This window comes from Sphaerodactylus townsendi, linkage group LG01 (genome assembly GCF_021028975.2).
Source record: "Sphaerodactylus townsendi isolate TG3544 linkage group LG01, MPM_Stown_v2.3, whole genome shotgun sequence".
NCBI lineage: Eukaryota > Metazoa > Chordata > Lepidosauria > Squamata > Sphaerodactylidae > Sphaerodactylus > Sphaerodactylus townsendi.
Genome location: NC_059425.1, coordinates 112,526,110 through 112,552,266, shown reverse-complemented (window position 1 = coordinate 112,552,266; position 26,157 = coordinate 112,526,110). Strand labels below are relative to the sequence as shown.

At 41.1% G+C, this 26,157-nt stretch overlaps 2 protein-coding genes across 7 annotated transcripts in view; both read right to left on the bottom strand.

The window, feature by feature from the left end:
- Positions 1-1,579: 1,579 nt before the first annotated feature.
- On the bottom strand, positions 1,580-19,093 carry KIAA0408 (KIAA0408 ortholog). The gene is made up of 5 exons (XM_048491126.1): positions 17,707-19,093; positions 13,573-13,884; positions 12,301-12,380; positions 9,462-10,806; positions 1,580-3,933 (listed from the first exon to the last, which is right to left on the bottom strand). Exons 1-5 carry the CDS (start codon positions 17,842-17,844, stop codon positions 3,796-3,798), a joined length of 2,013 nt encoding a protein of 670 aa, XP_048347083.1. The 5' UTR covers positions 17,845-19,093; the 3' UTR covers positions 1,580-3,795.
- A 3,027-nt stretch (positions 19,094-22,120) lies between these two features.
- SOGA3 (SOGA family member 3) overlaps positions 22,121-26,157 on the bottom strand; it is a 38,338-nt gene continuing 34,301 nt past the window's right edge. For all 6 annotated transcript variants that reach the window (XR_007244032.1, XR_007244038.1, XR_007244034.1 and 3 more), the window contains exons 9-10: positions 24,634-24,916; positions 22,121-22,261 (exon numbers count right to left, since the gene is read on the bottom strand). The gene's annotated coding sequence lies outside the window, so the exon portion shown is untranslated. The remainder of the gene's footprint in view (positions 22,262-24,633; positions 24,917-26,157) is intronic.

Genomic DNA, 26,157 nt, shown 5'->3' with positions numbered 1-26,157 from the left:
ATTAGGTGAATGGGCTCAGAAATGGCAAATGCAGTTCAATGTAGCAAAATGTAAAGTGATGCACATAGGGGCAAAAAATCCAAACTTCACATACACGCTACAGGGGTCAGTGCTATCAGTCACAGACCAGGAAAGGGATTTAGGCGTCTTAGTTGATAGTTCCATGGGAATGTCAACTCAATGCATGGCAGCTGTGAAAAAGGCAAACTCTATGTAGGGGATCATTAGGAAAGGAATTGATAATAAAACTGCAAGGATTGTCATGCCCTTATATAAAAGCAGTGAATGCTGACTGCACTTAGAGTACTGTGTCCAGTTCTAATTGCCGCATCTCAAAAAAGGATATTGAGGAGATAGAAGAAAAAAGTGCAGAGAAGGGCAACAAGGATGATTGAGGGACTGGAGCACCTTCCCTAGCAGGAGAGGCTGCAGCGTTTGGGACTCTTTAGTTTGGAGAGGAGGCTGGCTGAGGGGGGATATGATTGAAGTCTACAAAATTATGCATGGGGTAGAAAATGTTGACAGAGAGAAATTTTTCTCTCTTTCTCACAATACTAGAACCAAGGGGCATTCATTGAAAATGCTGGGGGGAAGAATTAGGACTAATAAAAGGAAACACTTCTTCACGCAACGTGTGATTGGTGTTTGGAATATGCTGCCACAGGAGGTGGTGATGGCCACTAACCTGGATAGCTATAAAAGGGGCTTGGACAGATTGCCCATGGAGGAGAAGTCGAGTTGTAATGGCTACCAATCTTGAGTCTCACTGATCTGAGATTGCAAATGCCTTAACAAGATGAGGTGATCGGGAGCAACAGCCGCAGAAGGCCATTGCGTTCACATCCTACATGTGAGCTCCCAAAGGCACCTGATGGGCCACTGCGAGTAGCAGAGAGCTGGACTAGATGGACTTTGGTCTGATCCAGCTGGCTTGTTCTTATGTTCTTATGGTGGGATTCAAACAGTGGCGCCGCCGCACACACGCATCTCCAGTCCCTATTGGGCAGGGAGGTTGCTTTAGTAACCCCTTCTAGGAACTCAGAAAAAATTAGTAACCACTTCTAGAGAAGTGGTGAGAACTGGTTGGATCCCACCTCTGGGCGAAATAGATCTGCAAATCATTAGAAGTGTTCAGTTACCAATAATTTTTTTTAATACAATGGCATTTTGCATAGAGGATGCTTATGAAAACCTGATGGATAATACTGGTTTTGGTGTTTCTGATACTGTAAATGCCTATAGCTGTTTTGGTTGCATTGCCACTTTCCCACTGAGTAATCAAACAGTATTTGAGAATGAAGTATAACAGAATGGAAATTGTAAAATATATTTTTGCCCAGAGCTGTAGGTATTCTGCTACTGTACTAAGTAGCATGTAGAATTGTTGTAGGATTCAACATCCTGTGATTCTTAGCTATCATGGGATGGGGGATTTTAACTTTCTGGCCCTTAAAACTGCAACAATAGCATACAGACAATGCTGGATAAAATGCGGATATATGGGGGTTAGGAATTGATACAAGGGATTCCACTCTTTGTTCCTCCCCATGACTAACAGGAGCAGAATACAATATGCAAATTGGCTTAATTTGCATTTTATACATATTGCAGAATTCAGTTTTCACAAATATGGATCACTGTGGCACAGAATTTTTATATACATATATATTAGCACACTATATACACAGACCTATTCCCTGGCTCTTTTCATCACAAGACAGGGGCAATATAATCACTACCTGAATTACCACAATCCTTTCCCCAAGTCATCTCACAAGACAACAGAATTGTAACCTCTCCCCCCTTCACCACCACCTTTTTTTTGCAAACTTATCAAATGCTCATTAAACAAGTATGTTAAAAGAGTACATTGAAAGCTTGCTTAGAATACCTGCAGACCTGTTGTCTGTTCTGAAGTGGAATGCACAGAGAGAAGCAATAATCAGATTGCCTCTTTGTTTCTTGCAAGGCAGGTAGATGGGTGAAAATTCAGAAAAAGGAAGGTGACATTTCTCAGCACACTTTAACATAGTCCGGCATGATCTACATGTCATTCAGACCGTTGAAAAGGGGAAACAAACCTGGCTATGCACATAGCACACTAAAAGCCAACAACACAGAGACAGATGATGGCACATGCGTATTTGTAATGCCATCCGTCTAGGATTTCTGGCACCACAGCAATCCTATCTTGATGCAATATTTATGTACTGTATGTCAGGCTTGTGCCAGAATGCAAGCAAACCTCATAGCTGAGAGCTGCTTGAAGCATTTATGGGAGCAGAATGTGTGATGTTGCCTTGGCCATCCAAAATGCAGTAGTAAATTAAGGAAGAGCAGATCAAGTGCAGACTCCTGTACTTCAATGGTAGCTTATTTCTTCTGCTTCCATCAAAAGCAAGACCCTAGTCCTTGTCTTTGATCTAATGATTACTATAGCAAGAATACTAGGCCAAAACTAAACAGTTCAGGCCAAGTCCTGACACTTGGCAAATTCTAATTCTAATAACTCTGTATAATTTAGCATTTTTAGAGAAAAGGAGGAAATAACATTGCTAAAGGTGGAAGTAACATTCCAAGAAATATGGAGCCTAAAAGATCACTTGATCCCATCCCCTTAAAGACATAAATTTCATTTTACCTCATATCTTGAAACCACAACACCACACATTTCTCCACCCCACTTCACTTGTAAGCTGCTGCTACATGGGAACACATTAACATCATGATGTCAGGACACAAAGTTCATTGTACTAGAAACCCTGTTCTTCTCATAATCTTTAGTTCCACATTAAAGTGTTGTGTGACTAATCTTTCCTCTCTCTATAATTCATATTTTTTGGTTAAATAAAGCAAGCAGAATTCAGTCATTGAGCTATGTCACAATGACTAGCAGACTCTAGCATTTAAAATAGATATTTTAGGAATGTTTGTGCACTGAAAAAGGGTAATGCTGTTATAAATAGTAGAGCACTTTATAACTCAGGGGAACAAATGTCCATAGTGACCTGGCATTATGAAGGTTAGACAAGTCAAGAAGGAAAAAGGTAGCATCAAGCATGGCGGAGGGACTAATCCATTGAGCTAACCTCTTTCTGATACATGTTGTACAAATGCCTGTTCACTGCTATGACAGTTACAAAAAACTTTTACTTTCTGTTTATCAAATATCAGACCTGTGAAATCTGTAAAGATAAAGGAAATACAGTCACTGCTAATACTGTATATTTTAAAATAAGCCGAGAGAGAGAGAGAGAGAGAGAGAGAGAGAGAGAGAGAGTGTAGGCATATATGTTGTAATTACACTATCAGCACTAGTATTGAGTTTGTCTTTTCTAAATACAGACAAGTATACTTTCTATTCCAACACATGCACCTACAAACACATGACTATGCAAACAGCATTTCTTCCTGCTGTGTGCTGGAAAAGTCAGAATATACAGAACTATATATTATTTAAATTTAAAAAAACTTGACAGTAAGATGAATATTGGTGGATGTCATTTAAAGGAAAAATGTAACTGTGAGATATATCTCACACATGTAAGAGGGACATTGTTACCTAATCCAATAAAAACACTGAAGACTGTTAGGATGATCTAAAAATCAAAACCATTTCTCAAGCGAGTTGAGAGATGAATTCCTATTGGCCAAAAGATGACTGTGGATCACAGAACTGGTTTCAGCCAGGAACATGGGACACGGAGTCGTAATGATGCATGGAGCTTTCGCAATATTATGACATTCTTTCTTGAGCTTAAACCACTTGAGATCATTTGAGAAAGTTCAAGAGCATTAATTCAGAGCTGTCCTTCTCACAGAAGGTGGCGCTGATGGTGACCTGGAGGCCCACCTGGAAGGTAAGCGCCTGTTTGCTGGTCGCGCTGGCCGAGAGAAACCTTTCCCAGTTGACTGTTTAAGTGGCACAGATACCTACAATACAAACAAGACTATTAAGAGGTTAGAACAGAACAAAAAGAAAAAAGAGCCAATCATGAAATGCTAAGAGAATGCTATGACGTACTCTGGACAGTCTTCCAACAGGTGGCCTCAGTTTATTAAAAGGCACAGAGAAGGTATTATTTACGATTTACATAGTAATGTAAAGATGTAATAGCAGAGGGACCGTTGCATGTGTCCAAGAAATACACAGCATACAAGAAAGGCACAAAATACTCGAGAGACCTTTTTAACAGAGTTGAGTCACATGACCAATGGCACACAGCCAGAGGTGGACTGAGTCAATAAACAGGCTGCAGAGTGTTGTTCTTTCATGGTTCCATTACTCAAGTCATTTGTCAGCATGAAAGCAGATATTACAAATTTTAAACAAATCCCATTTGTGCTGAATGCAAACCAAGTGACAAAATGATGATATACGCATCTTAAATAACAACTGATTCAGCCTACATCTGACCACATTTAGGGTGTCCAGGTCCTTTCAACTGGAGCAGGGGGAAGTTGCCAGCTCCAGGCTGGGAAACTCCCAGAAATTTGGGAATGGAGCCTTGGGAGGACAGTGACCTTAGTGGGGTACAATACCATAGAGTCTACCCTCAAAAGCATCCATTTTCTGTAGGGGAATTGATATATGTAGTGTGGAGATCAGTTGTAATTCTGGGGGGTCCTCAGGTCCCACTTGGAGGCTGGTATCTCTACAGTTAAAGATGGGTGGGCTACCCTCTATTTCTAGAGATGCCAGCATCCAGGTGGGACCTGGGTATCCCCTGGAATTACAGCTCAACTGAATATTAGAGAGAGCAGTTACCCTGAAGGAAACAGCAGCTAACCGTTCTTCCATTCCCAAATTCTGCCTTCTCCAGACACTCCCCTAGGGTGAGGGGGAGGTTCCCCCAATCCTTGCTGCCTCTTTATAGGCCAGTGGGAGAAAATTAGGGGGGAGCTCTTCCGTTCTGGAAAAACATGAGGTTACATAATTAGGATTCACCTAAAACTTTATGGTTGAACCATACAGTTTTGAGTGAATTTTACACTGCCATCCCAACACGATGATATTATCTCCATTTTTGTTCAAAAAGTGATATTCTGCATCAGTGTGACATTGAAGACATTGCTGCTGCTCGACTGCAACCAAATGCTCCCATCAGCCTGCGAGTTGTGGATAGCAACCCTACACTATCCCAAATCTCCAGAAGCTTCCCAAATCAGAGTTGGCAACCATAATCTTGGAAACTGCTGTGACCATGTCTAAGAACAGTTGAGCCTACATTTCCCAAAGCTGCTGATCTAGTAGCAGAGCTACAAGGCGGTGGGGCTATGCACATTGCACTGGGCGCGCGCCTGGGGGTGAAAAATCATCCCCCCATGGCTTATGCCCCCACTTCCCTACCCCTGCATACCTGCAAAGGGCCCTGGGTAGAGTTCCTACCACCCCAGGGTCACTCCTGAGTAGTGTAGTTCCCACCCAGGCCTCAGCCTATTCCAGACAGGCCTGAACTTTTCCAGCCTAAACTAAGGTAAGTGGGGTGGGGCGCTGGGGGCCACAGGGGGGGCATTGCCTATGGGGACTGGAAAACTTAGAATCGGCCCCGGGTGTAGTTTGGTCCAGCTACGCCTCTGGTTCCAGCCTAAACTAAGGTAAGTGGGGTGGGGCGCTGGAAGCCACAGGGGGGGGGGCATTGCCTATGGGGACTGGAAAACTTATAATCGGCCCCGGGTGTAGTTTGGTCCAGCTACATGCAGCAGCACTCAGAAACTGAAGCCTGAGGTCCTTGTAACACAGTAGTTTGCAGGAGCTCTTCTCATCAGATAGCAAGGATCCTAAGAACCTGAGTGTTTTGGATGCAGACAAGCAAGAATGTTAAATGATAAGGAGGCTATAGTGAATTTTCATTGATGCATGTTTGCCTTTTATTTAACCTCTTTTACCAATTCCCAGCTAGTTGTGCCTCATGTTGTGATATGCAGCTGACTCATATAAGGAGTGACATGAACAGGCAGACTGCCTGAGTGAGACAGTTTCTCCCCAGGCTGGTGTCTGAGTCCTTTCTTCTGCGCTCAGAACACAGCTATTAGCTATATAAAATTCTTGAACTGAAAAAAATCAGGTTTGGGTTTTTTAACCCAAATATTTTCAGTAAAGTCAAATAAAGTTGGTGGATATTTGCAAAAGAAAACAAATATAGTTTAAAATGAACACGAAAAAGATACTAGAACTATTTGCAGAAGGCCAGTAAGCCCAAGTGGTCAAACTTGTGGGCAACCCAGGTCCTGGTGGTGATATGTTAAGTCTATTCCACAATATTTTTCCTCCCCTCAGGAAGAGAAAAATCTAACAAAAGAACCAGGGCTTTATTTCATTGCCATTCATTAGATCATTTGCCTTAACCTAATTTACATGCTAGCCTGATTTTATTTCCTGTATCTCATTTTCTTCTGGGTTTCTCTGGACAAAAGAGCAAAGCGGCACTAGGGTCAAGTTTATGGCTCTCAAATAGCATTATTAAATAGAAAGCTGATGGAGGGCTTGCTAATAGCACAATTAAATTATTCCTCCCCTATATCGCAGGCCACTGGGGCCTCTTGGAATGGAATATATGTTACAGTTTAATTCTGTGATTTTTACTCATTTTTTAAAACAAAATTAGTGGGTGATGTTTTAAAGGAAAAGATCAGGTTTTAATTGCCTTCTTTACCCCCATTCTATTATTGAAAATCCAGTTTTTGGTCATTTTCCCACTTACCATCTGCTGCGTGCTACTGTCGCCAAGTAGCGTGGGGTCCCCCGGCACTCCCCACTACAGGGGCGGTGACAACACAGCCGCCCCGACGCTGCTGCTCTCGCGCCACCTCAGTGCTCGTCATTCCTGGCGCTCCTCAAAACGGCGCCTTTTGATGACCTTAGGGGGTCGTGGGGAAGCCCAGGAGCGCGCCAGAAATGATGTGCACTGAGAGTAGCGTGCAGCAAAGGGTGGTCATGGTAAGTGGGGAAACGACCTTTGGCTCTGCAGGGAAACCTCAAGTGTAAATTTTCCCCAGGGGAAAGAAAGGTAGTTTGGTAAAGATTTCAACCAGCATGTAAGGCAAGGGTGAAAAGGTTGCATAGCCCCTCTCCCTTTAAATCAAACCACTACTGGCTGTGATCAATACAAATGTTAACAAAGCAATAACAGAATTAAACATAATGTGTTATGCCATTCTCAAGAATAGCAGGTTAATGAATAGGGACTTTGATCAAAAGTAGTTGCAATTAAAAAAACAAAATTGAACAGTGAAGTTGTTGTGCTATCTAGGCTATTGACATTCAGTAAACAGACAGCGAACAACTGACTCTGATCTGCATCTTATAGTTGCTCATCATCTCCATTTACAAGGACTTCAAATGAAATAAATTGAATGACACTAGTAAAATAAGTGGGACACTTTCAGTGCATGTATCAGTGAAAGAAAACAATACACCATCAATCTGCTTGTCACACAAACTGTATATCTTGTCTCCAAGAGAAGCTCCAATTTAAGAATAAGCATGAAACCATTACCAATTACACCAGGCATTATTTGTTTTCAAAAGCGGCTAGTTTAAAGAACTGGGCAGGATCATCAGTGGCGATTTACCTTGTTACTCTATGATGCTGCTCCTTTCAATTGCCATTATTTGCAAAATATTTTCTGAATGCTGCTATACCAAGGGGTGTCCCCAATTCCGGCCAATATTGAACCTTGTTGGTTCAATAGCTTTAGTGTACACAGAGGATATACAGATACTTGCATGTCAGAGCTACTGCAGTGCCTTCAAAAGGTGAGCATCGAAATGCATGCAGGTAGTTTTGTTCTGTCCATTGACTAGGTAACATTCACTGAGCAGTATCAAGGGCTGCAGACTGGAATTTGGGCATACACTATGTTAGCTAGATTTATTATGATTCTATTTTTAGAAAAAGCTAAATTTCAAGGCTGTTTATTTAGAAATAAATCCCACTGGGTGCATTGGTGCTTACTCTGGGATAAGAATTCTACCTTTTGCAGACTTACTTTGCAATCCTACATGGAATTACACCCTTCTAAGCCCACTGGTGTCAATGGATTTAGAAGGGCATAACTCCATTTAGGATTGCAGTGCAAGTTAGGGGTAAATCAATATGTCATGCTTATGAGTACATTCACATAGGACTGAACTTCTCAACAGTTACTGCTTGTAAGGTGTCTGATTCAACCTTAGATTCTCCAGCAAAATCTATATATCTAATTTTGAACACTGACTCCTGAATACAGATTTTATATACATAGGTTTTCTATAAACCTGGAAATGGGGATGGGGTTCTTTAAATAGCAATATCTGCTTCTTTAAAAATATAATGCCACTGAGATCTCACAAGACTTTCACAGAGGGTTCCAAACCTCAGTATCATTTTGGAAATGGAGCCTGAGGGCAGGGTTTGAGGAAGGCGGGGACTTCATGGGGTGCAATGCCCCCACTAAAGAAAGGATGTTCCTGCTGCTAGAATGGGAGATTGAGAGTGAGACAATGATGTCAACCCACTTGTTATTCCTATTTTACATAACTGAGAGACAATTTAAATACTGCAGATCAACATGAAGACTGCCACAATAGCAATTTCCTAAGGCAACAATCAACAGGGAGGCCTGTTGCATGCAAAGGCTTTTAACTCATGCATCAGCAGAAACGCAGGCAGGTGACTGCTGGCATAGAAACTTTGCATGTGTTTTGCTGATGAATGGAGTAAGATGGTTTTAACCATTACACCTGCCTCATGTCATGCCATGGCAGGTCTTCCTTGATGGTATCCCATTCCAGTACCAACTGTGACCAACCCTGTTTATACATTCCAAACTCTGATGATCTTGGGCTAAGTTGATTGATTGAGTGATTGATGTATATATAGGGAAGGTAGGACATTAATAACTTACATTAGTGGTTCTCAATTTTTTGAAGTAGGATCTATTTCTGAATTTAATATACTTCTGGGGCCTACTTCTAAATTTGCAGCAGTCTTTGGGACCCTCTTGTAAAGTTACTCCAAACAGCTTTTTAATTCAACAACGTAAAATGCTGAACAAGTTTATATTTTTATTGTGTCCTCTCCCAGCTCTCCCTGTTGCCCTTCCTCTTTCCTGACCTTAAAATCAAGTCTTTGAGAAAGTTGCAACACACTTTTAGACCCTGACTCACAGTTTGAAAAGCACTGCTTGATACTATTCACTATATATTTCTTAATTATACCCCTCATTTCTCACAAGGGGACCCAAGGTGATTTACAACATTCTCCTCTTTCTCCTTTTATCCTTACAACAACATATGTCAGGTTAAGTTGGCCCGAGACTATGTGACAGGCCCAAAGTCACCCAGAAAACTTCCATGGCACAGTGGCCAATCAAACCCAGGTCTCCCAGACCCTGTTCTAAAACCCTAACTACTACACTACACTGACTCTCATCTGATTTATTAAAAAAAAATAAAGTCGTTAATTTTAAATTCTTACCTCAGGAAATTTCTGCTTCTCTCTGTCTTGTTTGGCATAAAGCCCAACATGCCTGGTTGAATTCTTCTGCAGCTCCTGCTTTCCTAGGTCTGTCTGGAGCATTTCAAAATAATGGCCCACCATCTCACAGCGGCCACCAGCAAATGTGGAGTTTGACTGTACCCACTTATCTTTGTGAAACTTTGAATTGCACAAAGAGGTTGATTTTTCATAGTTCTTCAAAAGCTTTTCAACAACACCATAGTTTGATCTTGAATCAGCTGATCGTGGGCGACCAGACAAATTACTTGGCTTCCAATCATGCTCCTGAAGCATATTTTGATAGCTACTCAGAAGTCCATTAACTTGTTTTTGTTGTCCTGTTCCTTTGGTGTTTTTGCTGAAATGGTTGGGTTTCTCTTTCATTCTCAAAGACAGTCTGGGATCCAAAGCATCTGTAACATCTTTGTTTGCTTCTGTCCTGTTCTTCAAACAGTCCTGCAGTACATCATGGGAGGTAGGATTACCAGATGGTCTTGGTAGCATTTGGCTCTTGGGTGGACACTTTTGGCCTTGATCCGTATGAAACACAGTTCTGTTAAACTCATCAATCTTTGCTTCCAGTGTTTCATTCCGTTGAGTCTTTGCAGTTCCATATCCAGAGTCACCCAGTGTGTCACACACAGGTGTGTAAAAGTCAGTGGAGTAACACCCACTGCCTTGGTATTCAGGATGTTGCTTTGAGTCCATCATATTTCCATCAGAACAACTCTTTTGGACAGAGTGTGGGGCAGAGTCATTCTTAGTGAAATTTCCAGTTTTGCTTGGTTTGCAGGTCCAGGTGTTATGACAAAATCCCACCGACAGCTTGCATTCAGTGGACAGATCTCTTTTTTCCATGGGCACCGAAGTAACCAGTGCCAGACCACAAACAGATTTCCATTCATTTGCTGGTGGCTCTGGAGCATCACATAGCTTTGAAACAGTTGGATTATTAAAAGTATTGCTATCATGATTCCGCCGGGTTTGACAATGGTTTCTGTGCTCTGGATCTTTTGCTAATGCCTCAGAAAGTTGGACAGCTGCAGAGAGAGAGCTTGTCAGATGCCGAGAAGTGCTTCTCGGGGGCACAGGAGGAGCTTCGTTCCTTTGCCATGGCAAAAAGTCTGTTTTCTCAGCACCCTCACGAGCACTGTCCTTCCGACACCTGTTGATGCCCATCAAGTTCTTCCTGTTATTTTGTTTTTCCGTTTCAAACGCAATTAAAGCAGTTTGTGGGTCACTGTTGCATACATGATTCATCTCTGGCATAACTGGTGCAGTTTCACCTTCTGCAGATTCTTCCATGGAAGGAAGAAACTTTTTTCTGCACACATAAGAAAACCATTTTAATTAATAAACCAGCATTTTATTTTTTTTAATCCACTAGATACATCAGACCTGCAAGCCTGTCAGAACTATTTCAGCTCAAAGTAAAATTTGAAATCAAGACACATTCTTTTACGGGCTCCCTAAAGCCCTCTGATTCTATTTTTAAAAAGCCACAGCGCCCAGTTTGCAAAACCTGCCCAAGGCTGTGAATGACAGCACATTTTGGAGGACTTTGATTCGTAGGGTTGTCATGAGTTGGAAGCAACATTACTGCATTTAACGCCCTTACATACAAAGCCCTCTGATACCACATGATTCCATAAGAATTATAATGACATTCCAAACAACTGTCCTTAAACCCATCCCTTTTAAACACATGTCAAGACACCTCATGAACAATTAAGAAATATTATGACATAGTTTTACATGACATTGCTCCACATGTCTTAGAAACCTTATTCTGACTATACTAGGTGTTCACCTGCATCTCTAAGGGCAGCTGCCTTACATGTACAACAGGGATTATCAACTTTTTTTTTAAATCACAGCTACTTCTGAGCAATAAAAAGCAATTCAAACTGCTTGCTACCCCAGTCATGTTTTCTGTCTTCTGTAGAAACAGAACATGGACTTGGAAGAGCATTTAAAAAATAGCCTATCAGCTAAACAGAACAGAAAAAAATCCTATGAAAAATAAATGTGTTTGTTTAGATACTAGAGTAGATATTTTTACAATCTTTTCCTGGGTCTTCTGGAGGATGCACAAGCTACTCTTGAGCAGCTGGTGAGCTACTGGTTTCCACCTGTTGTAGATCCCTGCTATATAGTATGTGATTATCTTTTTTCCTCATAAAAAATATGCCGGTGTGGGAAAACTTTTTAATCAACTACAATAATTGTTGGACTACCAAAGCACTAATAATTTGCATAAGAGCCTAATCTAGAATGCAGAATCAATGAGGTTAAAGCCCCAGTGAAATCACAACAGACTTAAGTGAGCTACAGCTGTTGTTACTGTTGATCTCTATGGTCCCTGGGCAAGAATAACTTTCTTTGGATTGGTGGCAAAGAAATAAAACCAGCGCTTCTTTCTGCTCTAGCTGTGCAGGCAATTTAAAAGTCAAAGGACTGTTCAGAAACTATGTCAGGGGGAAGCCTTTAAGAGGAATTTGCTAGAAAAAAGGACTGTGGAGTAGTTTCACTTCTATGCATAAAATGGCAGAATGCGGTTGTCTTCAGAAAAGATCCAGCTGGTCAGAACTTAGTGTGACCTGGGTATATCTATTACCAATGCCATTCCTACATAGCTGTAGCACAGCTTAAAATCTTTAGCCTTATAAAATATCAGTTAAGCACATATATGGCTCTATGTTGCAACATTGAAAAAACATCTAAGGGCTAAAGAATGTTACACATTTCTCTAAATATTCTCCAGTGTTTCTTATTAATTTGTCCTCAGTGTATTTTTGTTAAAATTTGACTATTTTACCTTCTGTGGTTGGACTTCTTGCGGATTTCCTCTTGGTAGCTGCACAAATCTTCACTTACTTTGGCAAGTTCTTTAAGAGCCTTTACAAATGCAAATTGCAATGGTTTAGCGAGACTGGTTTCTGTAGCATTTCCAGAATAACTTTACACTTCGTTGCAATACAAGTCAGAACGAATGAAAACAGGGCACACCACAAAGACATGTCTGAGATACAGGGTCAGTGCTAAAAACGACCCTTTCTGCGCAGCACAAATAAAATGTCCCAAGGATGTTAAAAGAAGTGTCTTGGGAAGGAACTCCATATAGATTTTCCCCCAAAGATGCCTTCAGGACATGTTATTTCAGCTCAACTCATCATTTTGTGAAAATGCTAAACTAGCAATCTTTTTTACCCAAGACAGCATAAATACACTTCCCCCATGCTGTGTGGAGAGCAACCCATTTTGTTTTTCCTGCCCAAGTTTAAAACTTCCACTTTCGTTTTCTCCACAGCTCATGCCAACCATCTGCTGCCACTTCAGCGATTTTCCCTGCCACCCATTTGCTGAAGGCATGATGCAAACAGAGGAAACCTCCAGGGGAAACCGTCAGCAAATGGTGAGTGACACAGAGAATTCAAGCAGCAGAAAAGGAGGGGGGGACCTGCTGTCTCCTCTAGTGCTCTATTTGTCTATGCTGTCTGGACAAAAAGTCAGCAGATGCTTTTTTTCTTAAAGACATCCCCAAGAGGTCTTAAAAAGGCTGTGCAGAAAGGACCATTGTCTTATATGCCACTGTTTACCAATCAAGACACTTGTGCCTTTCATCCATCATTCTCTTCTCACTGCTAACCATGGCTTTCATATTGCATGTGAAACAATGTAAATCTGGATTAATGAAAACCATGGTTCCATCATGAGCTCCTTTCCAAACTATAACTTGTAGGGAAGCTAGATTATATTCATTTTGATGAATGATTAAAGTTTGTCGTTTTTTTAAATGACAGAAATTAGAAGGTGATGAAGGATTAGATATATAAATATACTTGGAGGGTAAATCAAAGTGGGGTGATAATTTTCCAGATATCTGTATTTACTGTGCTTCCACACTTCAACTCAGGTCAAGCTGTCCTGATCTTGCTACTGACCAGTTGACTCACAACTGACCCACATGAGCTACATCTATTAAGACTAACCACTGAATAACCATTTATAAGAAGATGTTGATGCGACACAGGTTGCAGCCAGGAGCTACATTCATCCTCAGTGAAACACTCATTTCCAATTTACTCACAATATTAAGATCCTGAGTGTAATTCTTGGTTGTTTTCAAGCCTGAACAATCTTCAACATCCTTGTTATTTTCAAAGGTCAGATTATCCTTTACAAAAACATGATTTTTTCTCTGGTTTCTTGTGTCCTTGCTTGCTTTTTCTGCCTTAGTAAGCAAACTATCTTTGTCTTGTGAACAACAGTTGAGTCCTGGCATGTCACTCCATTCTGACGTGGAGGAATGTACAAACTGCTGCTGTGTCTTGCTATGAATGGCCTTATTATCGAAGGCATTCATGTTGCTCTCACGCCTTAATTTTACCTCCTGGTAAAGCTGGAAAGGAAACAAAAAGCCCCCTATTAGACCAAAGTGATCTTACATGGCTGATTAACAAAGGATTGTATTTATGTTCACTTTAGACTTATAGCTTTTGTCACCAGACCACTAAGTTTGGAATCACTGGTGTGGGCAGATAGGTCTGGAACTTATTTTTAGAAACAGATGTCATGTCACACATTACAACCGCTATAGGGTCATTCTTTTTACAGGATAAAAACAAAGTGCTGCAATTCAAAACATGCTGACTGTGTTTTGAATGTATAGTGTCATGTATTGGAACCAGGCCTGAAGAAGGTTTCACACAAGCCCTAACAGTGGAGCACACTAGGTCTCAAAATATGCCCAGTTGGCCTATCTCTGCAGTATCTGCAAATTATCAAGGCAAACACTTTTGGATCAGTATTTAAAACTCTCACAAATGAACTGAGTCAGAACTTTGATCTATCAAAGTCAGTATTGGCCAAGGACATAGGTAAGGGGGGTTTCCCAGGTTTAAACCCCTCCCATTACATGTCCGAAGCTCCGCCCCCGATTGTGGTTTTTTGTATTTTTAAGTGTTTTTCCAGTTTTTGACCTGCAGGGGGTGCAGTTTTTAGGCTATCAGCACTAAAATTTCAGAGATTTTTTTGGAGACTCTCCTGATGATACCACCCAAGTTTGGTGAGGTTTGGTTCAGGGAGTCCAACGTTATGCACTCCCAAAGGGGGTGCCCCCTTCCCCCATTGTTTCCAATGGGAGATAATAGGAGATGGGGGCTACACCTTTGAAGGTCCATAACTTCACCAAACCTGGGTGGTATCATCAGGAGAGTCTCCTAAAGATATTGTGAAAGTTGGTGCTGCTAGCTTAACAATTGCACCTCTGACAGCAGGCACCCTCCAAATTTCCCCAGATTCTCCTTTTAAATCCACCCCCTTCCCCAGTTTAAACATTGAAAGTGATGCTGTTTCAGGGTGTGGGATAATCCACCCCCAAACAGAATCACTTTCAATGATTCTCCCTTTAAGGTGGATTTAAAAGGAGAATCTGGGCTCCCTAGTTTAAACACCATTTACAATTATGCTGTTTGGGGGTAGATTCCAGCATCACAGCCATCACCCATGCCCCCCCCCCCAAAACTCAGATTTTGCACCAGGCTCCATTTTGCACCAGGCCCCAGAGGGCAGAAGGGACTGCCAGCTGGGAGCCCAGCCAGTGGGGGGGGGGCAAGCGAGGCATGGGAGTCTGCCGTCCCTGGCCTTGGAGAGCTGCTTTTATAAGTACTGAGGCAAGGCATAGGGCTTGGGGAGGTGTGGTCACACCCCCAGGGGTGGGTGGGGCAGGTGGGGGCATGCCCCCCCCCATAAAAATCTATACCTATGTCCCTGATACTGGCAGTACTGGAAGCAGATCTTCAGGATCCAAGGCAGTGGTCTTTCATATAACCTATGATCCAACCCTTTTCATTGGATATGCTGAGGATTGAACCTGGGACCTTCTGTAGGAGAAAGAGGTACTCTGCTATTGAGCTAAACTCTAGTCCCTGAAGCCACAGCCCCACTTCTAATATGAGCTCTCCCACAGTTTAAGATTTGCTAATCTGAAAAAGCTGCCATTTTTGAGAAAACAAAGATTAGCTAATGCCATGAATAAGATTAGTATCTGCAATGAATATGTTTTTTTACTGTCTCACAAGCATTTTACCATGTTCTCCACAAGCAGGTTCACCTGATCTCAACACTTGTTTCATTTCAGAAGCAGGTATTCTCATTCCATTACCGTCCCTTTGAAAATGAGAGCCCTTATTGCCTGAGACTGAGGTTTGGAGATTTGCCCACTGGTATTCTGATCTATTGAGGGGATTTAGTAAAACCTTCTTGATTTTAATTTATATTTTATGCTTCATAGACAAGAAGCAGAATAAAAATTCCATAAAATAAGTGAACAGAACTAACCACACCAACTAGAGTTTTGTCTAGGCTGCCATCAGTAATACTCTGTACATCATCTGCCAAAGTACACCATGGAAATGGTAATGAGAGCACCACAGACTAAAGCTGTCCCTGACTGAAACAACATTAGGATTTGCAGAGGTCAAAGCATATAAATACATTTATCATAATCCCTTTTCTACTGTCATCAAAATACCATCACCAAGCCAGTCCTTGTACCATAGGCTTCAAGCTACAAGGCATCCTTTTCAGTGTTAACCAACAAGATAGCTTGTTATTGTCTCAGAGCTAATGTGAGAGGCTAATGAGTAGAGAGGTTCAACTACACTGTGTGCTCAAGACACCTTTAGTTTTAAGAGGCATTATATAAATAAACTGCATGAATAATTTAATCAACAGCCCAGGGCAAGTTTTTGTTGACATCAGTCTCATATTAGCATTGACAACTGCACCATGTTTTCACAGCAAATGTCTCAAGTGTTCAAATTTCCCTATCCACTTTTATAAAAATCACTGTCCTGTCACAGCCCTTATCTATGCATACTGCTTATTTATTAAAAAGCTGGTAAATACTGAGTGGGGGAAAGGACAGGAAGTGGGTGAAAAAGGACAAAAGCTGAGTCCAAATATTTAACATTAGATTAGAAGGCTACCTGGTTATCAGAAGTACGAAGAACAGGACAATGAGCAATGGATTTATATTTGTAGAAATATGTTATAGCAATATGAAAAGAGAACTGTAGCAATGGAACAAGCCACCTAGGAAGGCGGTAGATATTCTTTCCTTGAAGGCTTTAAGGGACGATTGAAGAGCCATTAATCAGAAATGCTCTAAGAATAAGATAAAGGGAGGCAATGAAGCTTAGTAAATGAGCCAAAATGGACTTAGGCACTGGGTCTCTGGGGCAACTGACCTGGGTCCCACACTGGGGAAGGGGGGGGGCACTGCCCCTGAAGTCAGTTGCCTCAATAGGATGGTGACAGTCAGTCAGCCAGCCTTGAAGCTGCCCGTATAGTACAAAACACAAGGCTAGCCAGTCAAGCCCTGAAGCCACTGATTCAGGAGAGGAGGAGGTATCTAGTTAAGCCAACTCTTTCTTCCTCCCATCCTCCTTTGGGGGCTGGGGACACAGGTGGGCCTTCCCACAGTGCCTCATTCCCCAGTTCTGCCCAGGCCCCCAGAATCACTAAGACCATCTCTGGCACAGCATGTTTTCCCACACAGAATCTTTATTCTGCAGGCTTTGATTCTGGGCACCTTTTCAGCCCAAAAATGACTTTGTTGTACTCAGCTCATTCTGCCAATTCTGCCAATATATAGTCTTCCTGTTTTTTTAATTTTTCTATGCGGTATCTCTGTGGCTACACAGACATACGAATACAAGAATATGAGAATCTTAGCTGCTTGGAAGACCAATCTACCTCCCATTGAGAAGCACTGAGTATATCTGTCCTCTGCAGACCAACTTCATTCCTCTGTACAGTAAGGAAAAAAAAACTATATATTGCCAGAATCAGCAGAACAAGCTGTGTACAAATATGTATGCTTTGGGATGAAAAGGTACTCAAGATGAGAGCCTGCAGGGAAAACATCCTGAGGTAACCTTCAACAAATGGCGGCAGCTGCACACAAAATGTTGGGTGAAAGTGCCCAGAGAGCAAAATGGTCAGGTGGGAGACAGCCTCTTTTCCTCTGATGCCTTTTCTGTCCAGAAAACACACCACAAGTCACCTCTCTTTAAAACGTCCACCAGATGTCTTACTTTGGGTGTGTGAAGTGAAAAGAAGCGGTTGACTCTTTAAGACATCCCACATAGATCCTTTTTGTGCTGTGCAGAATGGACCATTGTATAGAAATGTTGACACCCAAAATAAACCAGATTACCTCTTCTATTTTCTTCTGCATGACCTTCCATTGACATTCCCACTCTTTCCTTTCATTGTCAAAACGCTCCAATAGTTCCATTTTCTCTTTATTCCAGTTCCTCTCTGTTGTGGTCTCCAGTTGTGCCTGTAGGTCCATGGCTGCAGTGGTTCGATTAAGAAATGTCTCTGCACCTCTTTTACTTGCTAACTTTCCTGGAATGTAGGGGTTATTAAGTTGGAGCAAGTCTTACCAGTTGCCTTGGGCTCCAGATACAGAAACAAGAAAGAAGAAAGGAAAACATGAGAAACTGCTAAGTGGCTTCACTGGCATTGAAGACTTCTTGCAAAAGACATCCAACTATATTCCAGGGTGTATTTTAAGAATCCAAGAAAATGAATCTATAGAAGAAAATGACAACCCGAAAACTGAACGAATTCAAAATGTTTATAAAAATTGATTTGTATGTTAGGTCCTACAATCGGAATATGGTGATTAAGGAAGGCCTTAAAAATTATTGCAATATGGCACAAATGTAGAAGTGTGATGAAAACTAACTGGACTGATGGTGGAGAGAGATAGGAAATTTGATGATAATCACTAAACTACTTTTGAAACAGTTTGGTAATGACAGCTATGATTAATTTTGTAAACAACTAGAAAGATATATATTATATTAAGATATAATTTCCATTAAAATACCCACATACTGATGAACAAACTTTTAAAATTAAATATTTGGCTTTTAAGAATTCAGTAGAAATTGTTTGATTTACTTACACATTTTCATTTACAATATTGGAATTGTTACATTTAAACGTATTTTTAAAAAATATATACATATATTTCAAAAATTACAAAAAGCTACTCAATTGATTACAACATTGCTGGGCCTAAAACAGCCAAGACATAGACTATGTCCTACTCTCTTACAGTTTGTTTACAAGACAGTTTAGGATCTAAACATAACAAGTTTGCTATATCTAATGAAGACAATTTTACACTGACATAGTCAATTTTTCCATACTCCCTCCCTCCTCCACCAATAAAAATAAACACAAACATCTCTTGTTTCACAATAGTGATAGTCTGACTTTAATCTTTCATGTTCTGCATTTTTTTTGTTAGATCATCTGTGGTCTGTCAATGTGTTTTAAATTCATGATACTAAAATACATGCATCTTTGGATTTTTCTAAACAATGAATGAATAACTGCTTTGTGTTAAGGGATCTTGACTATGCATGTTAGCCTGAGAACATGAGACTAAGAACTGCTTTACTGGATCTGCCTGGTTCAACGCTTTTTCACAAAAATCCTGGCAAGCGCAAGTATTTTGTAGCCTGATGCAAACTGGCTTATAGTATACTATATTCTGTCTCACCAAAAGATCTCACTGGAATGTGAATTAATCTGCCACCACTTCCTGGACCTTCTTCCTTTCAGAAGGCTCCCGCTGGGTCCTAGTGCCATGGTGGCGAACCTATGGCACGGGTGCCAGAGGTGGCACTCAGAGCCCTCTCTGTGGGCATGTGCAGAGTGCCCCCCCCACACATCTAGGCTGGCCTGGGCTGCTGGGCTCGATTATTAGCATTAAACCTAAGACCTAGTTGTGGAAAAGCAGTGTAGGTAACCCTTTTAAGCGCTGTTAAACCCCACTGTTCATGCAAAGAACTAAAGCGAGCTGGGAGTAAGCTCGATTGCTGGCAATGGGGCTTGCTTCTGAGTAAACCCTCCTAGGGTCGTGACTCACCTGTTGGAAGAGTTGCAAAGCAAAGCCACCGACTACCACCAAGCTTACTCCCGAGTAACGCACGCCTCGGAGCCAAACGTTTTTTCTAATCTAAAGCCTCAGTGTTCAGGTTAAATTGCCGTGTCGGCACTTTGCAATAAATAAGTGGGTTTTGGGTTGCAATTTGGGCACTCGGTCTCAAAAAGGTTCGCCATCACTGTCCTAGTGCCTAGGGTTCTACAAACCTGTCAGGGCTAATCATATAATCCAGGGAGCCAGTGTGGTGTAAGGGTTAAAGTGTCAGACTAGGGCCCTTTCTGCACGGTGGAAAGGGCACTTCTCCACCGGCAGAAATTATGCCGGTGGAGGGGAGGGGGCCGTTCGCATGGGAGCGTGCGAGCGGCCCCCGCAGAGGCCAGCACAGAAGAGGCGGCTCCGCACGGGGCGGCTGCCCTCCGACCTCCAGCCCAATGGAGGTGAGTGGGGGAGGGACAGGAAACAGCGTCTTTGGCGTGATGCTGTTCGCACTGGGCCGATGGGAAGGCAGCGCTTTCAAAAAACCTCCCTCGGTAAGAGAGGTGGAAAGCGGCGCCTTCGCACTGCTCGGGGCCGCACAGAAAGGGCCTAGGAGTTGGGAAATCAAGATTCAAATCCCCACTTGTGACATGGAAGCTTGCTGGGTGACCTTGGGCCAGTAAAAGACTCTCAGTCCAACCTATCTCATAGAGTTGTTGTGAGGATAAAACAGAGGAGGGGAGAATGATGCAAGCAGCTTTGGAGCCCCATTAGGATGCAAGGTAGGATATAAAATAAATAAATAAATAAAACAACCTCATAACTGCAAACAAGATACGGACCTAAAAAATCAGATAACGAATCCAAAGATCCCTGCTCAGTCCCAAAATGTCTGGCTAATCCCACATTGTTGCCACAGGGAACAAAGGGTGGGCGTCTTGTGCAATAAAATGTTTGCCAATCAATGATGCAGCAACTTTTAGTAGACTTCTGTTTTCAACTTTCTCATAGGCTGAATCACACAAGGAAATTTTGCCTCTCAAACTACCCACAATATCTGGTGACTCCAATTCTTTGAGGGGGACAGGTACCAAACCATTCCTGCTATTGTTTGGCAGGCTTTTTTATCTCAAAAAATGGCAGTAATATAAAGGAGCCAAAATGTGCATCTTGAAATTTTGGGAGAAATTTTCAGGCCAACTGAGCTTTGCTGCCTGCTGCCTGCTGCCGCCACCTCCAGAGTTCACATGACCTTAGAGATGGTGGCGATAAAGAGATAAATGCTGAGCCTAGCCAAGCAGAGCCCTGTGTTCAGTTCTGCAGTGCTGCTGCTGCCGCCTCTGACGTCCACATGGGCTTGGAGGTGGCAGGTGGCACATAAGCAAATGATGGGCTCGGCTTTTAAATACAAAGCTGAACCCCCCCCCCCACCCGCCCCCCAATGGTGCACAACCCTAGCGCACATTGCACCAACTCTGAAATAATTTCATGGGCTGTTCGTTTGCTACTTGGATCAAATAAGGTGCTGTTTTTACTTTCAAAGTGCCTTATAACCTGGGATCTACATATTTAGACCAACTTTCCTAGTATGAACCTGAGTGCCAGCTCAGGTCAGATGAATGTATATCTGCTGAAAGATCCACTAATTTTTTCCAATTCCATGGAGAACCCCAACTTACAAATCTGTCAAAAGGTCTATAAGATTTGTTTTTATTTTTAAAGATATATAATTTTTTACTCTGTTCTGTTTTATTATTGCATACTCTGATTTTTAAATGTGCTACATTTTAAACTGTGCTGAACATGAGGATGGGTGGGAGCATTTTAAAAAAAATAGCAGAGAAGTCCAAATACATGTTTATTACAAATGATCACTCTCATGCAATGGGTATTTTAAAGGCTGCTCTTCTGGGGTAAGAGAGCAGTAGGTTTGAGGCTATGGCAATGGGGGAGGGCAAAAGGACAAACTGCTTGAATAGTTTCCTTGAGAATTCCTGATTCTGCATTTAATAGGGGTCAGACCATATTATATGTCAGTTCCTTCCTACTCTGTTCTGCTGATTTAAATGTTCTTCATTTAAATGTTCTACTGTGCAACTACAATTATGTTTCTGCTGGTAAAACCTGTTTTCCAGTCACAGTTCAATAAAACACCTATGAACTTTTGTGTCAAGTCAAAACAGGTGAGTCTATTTCTCTATCACTGAAGGTTGTTTCAATTTGACTGACAATTCGCATGAACAGTCCATTGCATTGGAGAAGGTCTTTTAGCCATACTAATCATCTGTGATTCGTTGTTTATTGCTGTGCCTCAAACATAGTTCTCCTTATTTTTCATGGTCTATTGGGCTGACACTCATTAGCAATGACTATTTCTTCACTAGTACATTATTTCAGTCAAACAAAACTCCCCAGGGCCAAACACCACATTACCTGTGATAAGTGTCAAAGGTAATGTGTAGTTTGGCCTTAGGACAGATTATTTCTCAACAAGACTGTGCTTCATATAAAACAAAACTCCCTTTAGTACAAATGGATTCAACTAAAATGTTGCAGCTGAGGCTAATGCTGTTATTGGCTTCATTGGTATTAAGTTTGAGACCTAAGAAGGGATGAGGTTTTTAATTTCTCTGTCACTCCTCAGAATCACAGAAATGCCATTAGTTGTCTTACCTGTGAAATGCACCATTTAGTCCTTTCTCTTTCCAACTTTCATCCAGACTTGTCATTGGACTCTGAAGCTAGCTTTGTTTCTCCTCTTTGAGGTTTGCTTCCAATGTTTTCCAAAGCAGACTTTGGATCTAGCAAATTCTCTTCTGCTTATACCTGCCTGGAAAATGTTTTAAGATGGCTTTAAAACGAATTAAGATTACTGTGAGCCGCAGAGTTCTACAAAGACAACACAAGATTTTCAACAAAAAAGGCTCAGCAGGATTGATTATTTAAGCAAAGGTCTTGGCTTCATGTAGGAAGTAGTCAGCATATGAAGTTTTCACCTTTTCTAGAGCCAAAGTTTCCTCTCTGTGCCAGGGATTGCAAAGACTGTTGTTTAAAAACAACTTTTCACTGCTCTGAAAGATCTCTTTTAGACTGCTATTAAAATTAAGAAAAGCATTTGCAACTGCGTAAACATTTTTAAAGCATGTAACTATGCACAATGATTTATTTTGTTTTGGAAGAGTTCTTCCATTTACTTGCTGAATAGATTAACTCAAAACAGACATCAAAAGGAATTGTACAACCAAATTCCCCTTTTTTCATCTGCCTTGAATTGTATAAAGATTAGTCACTTTGCAAGTGTCTATGCAAATAGATGAAATAAGGAAAGGAAAAAGAACTGTGTAACATAGACATTTGCTGAGAAGCATCAAATACAGAAATATTGCAGTGAAAGCACACAAACGATAAATTCCACCACAAAGTGTATTGATTGCTCTCTTGTAATGCATACATCTACAGAACAGCTTAGTACACAAAACAAAGAGAAACACTAAAATAGTTACTTGTTTGCTTACATCAATCTTTGTAATGTCCGAGCTGTTTCTGACTAAACTGCATTTCAGAATTCACACTGGAGACAATCCAAATTCAATCAAGTTCTGGAAGAGCTTAGCAGGAATCTTTACATGACATATAATGTACAATCAAATGGCTGGAAGAGGAGGGTCACATAAATACGACAGGCTCCTCCTGACCCAAACTCTCCTAATGATTACCTCATGTCAGGGAGAGCATAGCGCTCTGCAAGCACGACATTAATGTGGCCTAGTAGGTAAAGAATGTGCTTGGATCCAGAAAACCTGGTTGCAAGGCCTTCCTTTATATGAGATTCATTGTGTAGCATGTGAAGACTGCAAAGCACTTGGCATTTTCAATACGAACGGGCTTGAACAACACATGCTATGCCCAGAAATGTATGCAGGGTAATGATGCAACTTGGAGAAATATATCCAGATGGCATCACTAACAACATCCTCTGAACGGGACTCTATCCCCTTTGAACCTTGGTTTGCTTGTGTTACTGCTTATGGTTCAGCTACATTTTCTTGCAAATTGTTAGTAGGCCAAGCATGATATTTACATACAGAGAATTGGGTCAGTGTTTAATTCTATGCCAAATACCAGCTGGTATTACAGTGGATAAATTCCTGCGTAAATTGCAGCTCCTATCTTTGTCTCTCTTTCTCTGATGATCCTTTTCCCCTGAGAAACTAAAAGTAACTTTTGTGTTATTTCTACACTTGCTGCTTGTAGAAAGAAAGAAAGAAAGAAAGAAAGAAAGAAAGAAAGAAAGAATCTGAACAGGCATACTTTAAAAAGGTTGCTTCTGCAATCATAAATTGATTTTTATTTTACAGTTATTTTATTTTGCAAACACCTAACTATCATCCACAGCAAGGCACTTTTTTCTCTCCACTGGGGATCAGAAAGGGTATCTTTCACTGTACTGACACTTTTCAATATGTCCTAGACAAGGTCAGAAGCTCAATAGAGCAATATGCTTTAGGCAAATAATCAATACCTTCTGTATCAGTTGTACATCTGTTACTCACCCTTCATCAAAACAAATATAATTCTATCATTTAAAATTTGATATAAGGTCTCTCACATTATACTCTCCTTTCATCCTACTCTCTGTCCAGAAATACACATAGTTTTAAATGAAAACCTTCTGAGGTATGAAAAGCTGCTTCTAAAAATAACACACCGAGACATAAGCCAAGGTGGTGTTATGTTTTAATAGTTCTGAACAAAAGTGATGCCCGAAGCAGCTTTGACAGGCAGAGCTCTCTTTGGCTTTCAAGCAGCAGAGTCATTGAGCAGTGCCAGAATGTGAACACGCACAACCGACAAAAGGGTGAGTGTTGACTCTTTCATAGTAACAGCAAGCTTCTGCAGTGATATGTACACACATCCAGGACTGTCTCCAAGTTAGGAAATTTAAAGGGTTGTTGGTCCCTTTCATTTATTGTGCAGGTCCCTCTGTCCTTAAGTAATCCATTTTTAACAAAAATTAAGCTGTTCATTGAGCAGCATTGAAATTGGGGGTGGGGACAGTGGGTCATTTAAATCATGTTTTGGACACCATTTCACACTCATCTAGCTGTGGATGTGATCTTGTCTTTAAATAAGGCTCAAGCAACTGTTTGAAAAGGTGGGTGGTTTTCTTAAAAGAGGGAGAAACAGACAAGATAAGCTTACCTTTTGTAGGGGAAAAATCCCATCAGAAGGATTTCAGTCCACCTGTAAACTAGCAATGAAGGCTGTGAGGTTGGGCAAAGGTTTCCAGTTCTGAGAATATCAGTCCTTAAGAGATGAGAGGGCTCAGTTTCTCGGCCAGTTAAGCCTTTAGAAGTCCAATAGATCAGCCTTGCAACTTTTTGCCAACTGAAAAACAGTTCCGTTTAGCATCATCCCAGCAGCTGGTTTCTACGTGACGTCAGCTTGTGGAGGATGGTTTCAAAGCCTCTTCCAATCCCCAGCCCTGTAACATTATATCTTCTCATATTTTGTGTAAACAACTTCACGTCCAAGACATTTTTAGGTTTTACAGTGGAGCCCAGGATTTTAACCTTGCCAAAACAGCCTGTGTAAATACTACAGCTATGACAATAGCCAGTTTTGGATTTCTTTTCAAAAAGGCAATTTTCTGTTTCTAAAGATGTATTCTTTTACTGGGTCATTTATGCAATGTTTAAAGCTCCACATTAATGCCTTTTTGTTTTGAATCCTCAGTCATATTCTGAATAACATTTTTACAACAACTTTCCTTCATATTTGTTCTTTTTTTTACTTCATGCACAGAATCAGTTAGTCACATTTTTAAAAAAACCCTGATCCCTTCTTGAACAAGGTTTCTTTGTACAGAGCAATATCATACTGTGCTAGATATATACAAAATATCATAAATTCCATCAGACAAAAAATCTGCCTGTTTAACATCTTCATTTAATGGAGGTCATAATGTTAGCCCGTTTACTGAACTCTATATGCAGCTGCCTTTGAAAACTGTTCAACAGCTGCAGCTGGTATGGAATGTAGTGACCCCACCTCACGATGGGTGGAGGGGATCACGGAGCACATAGGAATGATATTCCAGAGCTTTCATAGGCTGCCTGTGGTCTTCTGTATCTGCACAATGGTCCTGGCTGAAAAGTTATAAACCGCAATTGTACTGATTGACTGATAATTTGTATCCCATTAAACTTCTATTTTCAGATATGAGAGCTTTTTGTGAGAGTGACTTCCAACCACAAAATAAGAACTAGAAAGGGACAGAGGCATTTTCCAGTGGTTGCTTTGTGGCTCTAAAATCGCTCTTTCTTCATCATTCAGTTCTTGGTTGTTGCAGAAAATGACACAAGGAATTCTTTAAACAACGATTATGAAAGTTTTAAAGTCATACTTTCTGCCTATAGGAAACCCATTTCACATCTACACCTGGTACGGTATCCTATATGTCTGTCATGGAATCTTTGAGCATTATAGAACGTTCTGGAGCATGTTATAGAATGCACATTCAAATGAACATCGGACTTTGGCCAGATATTTCATTGCCCTGTAGTAGCAGTCTTTTAACAGTCTTTCCTGCTATTGCTGGTCTTTTCATTGAGACACCTTCCTAAAATTCCGAGCAATTCCAACATTTCCCAGAACATGTATAATAGTTGGATAGTTTGGATCTATATTTCAATACATTGAATAGCATTATGTTTTACCTGATAT

Bases quoted from the DNA above. Each gene is read 5' to 3' on its own strand.
- KIAA0408 (XM_048491126.1), bottom strand. From the start codon at position 17,844: ATGGACCTACAGGCACAACTGGAGACCACAACAGAGAGGAACTGGAAT. The intron at 12,381-13,572 runs GTGAGTAAATTG...GCATTTGTAAAG, and splicing joins ACACTCAGGATCTTAATATT to GCTCTTAAAGAACTTGCCAA. The intron at 10,807-12,300 runs GTAAAATAGTCA...TTATGTGTGCAG, and splicing joins AAGAAGTCCAACCACAGAAG to AAAAAAGTTTCTTCCTTCCA.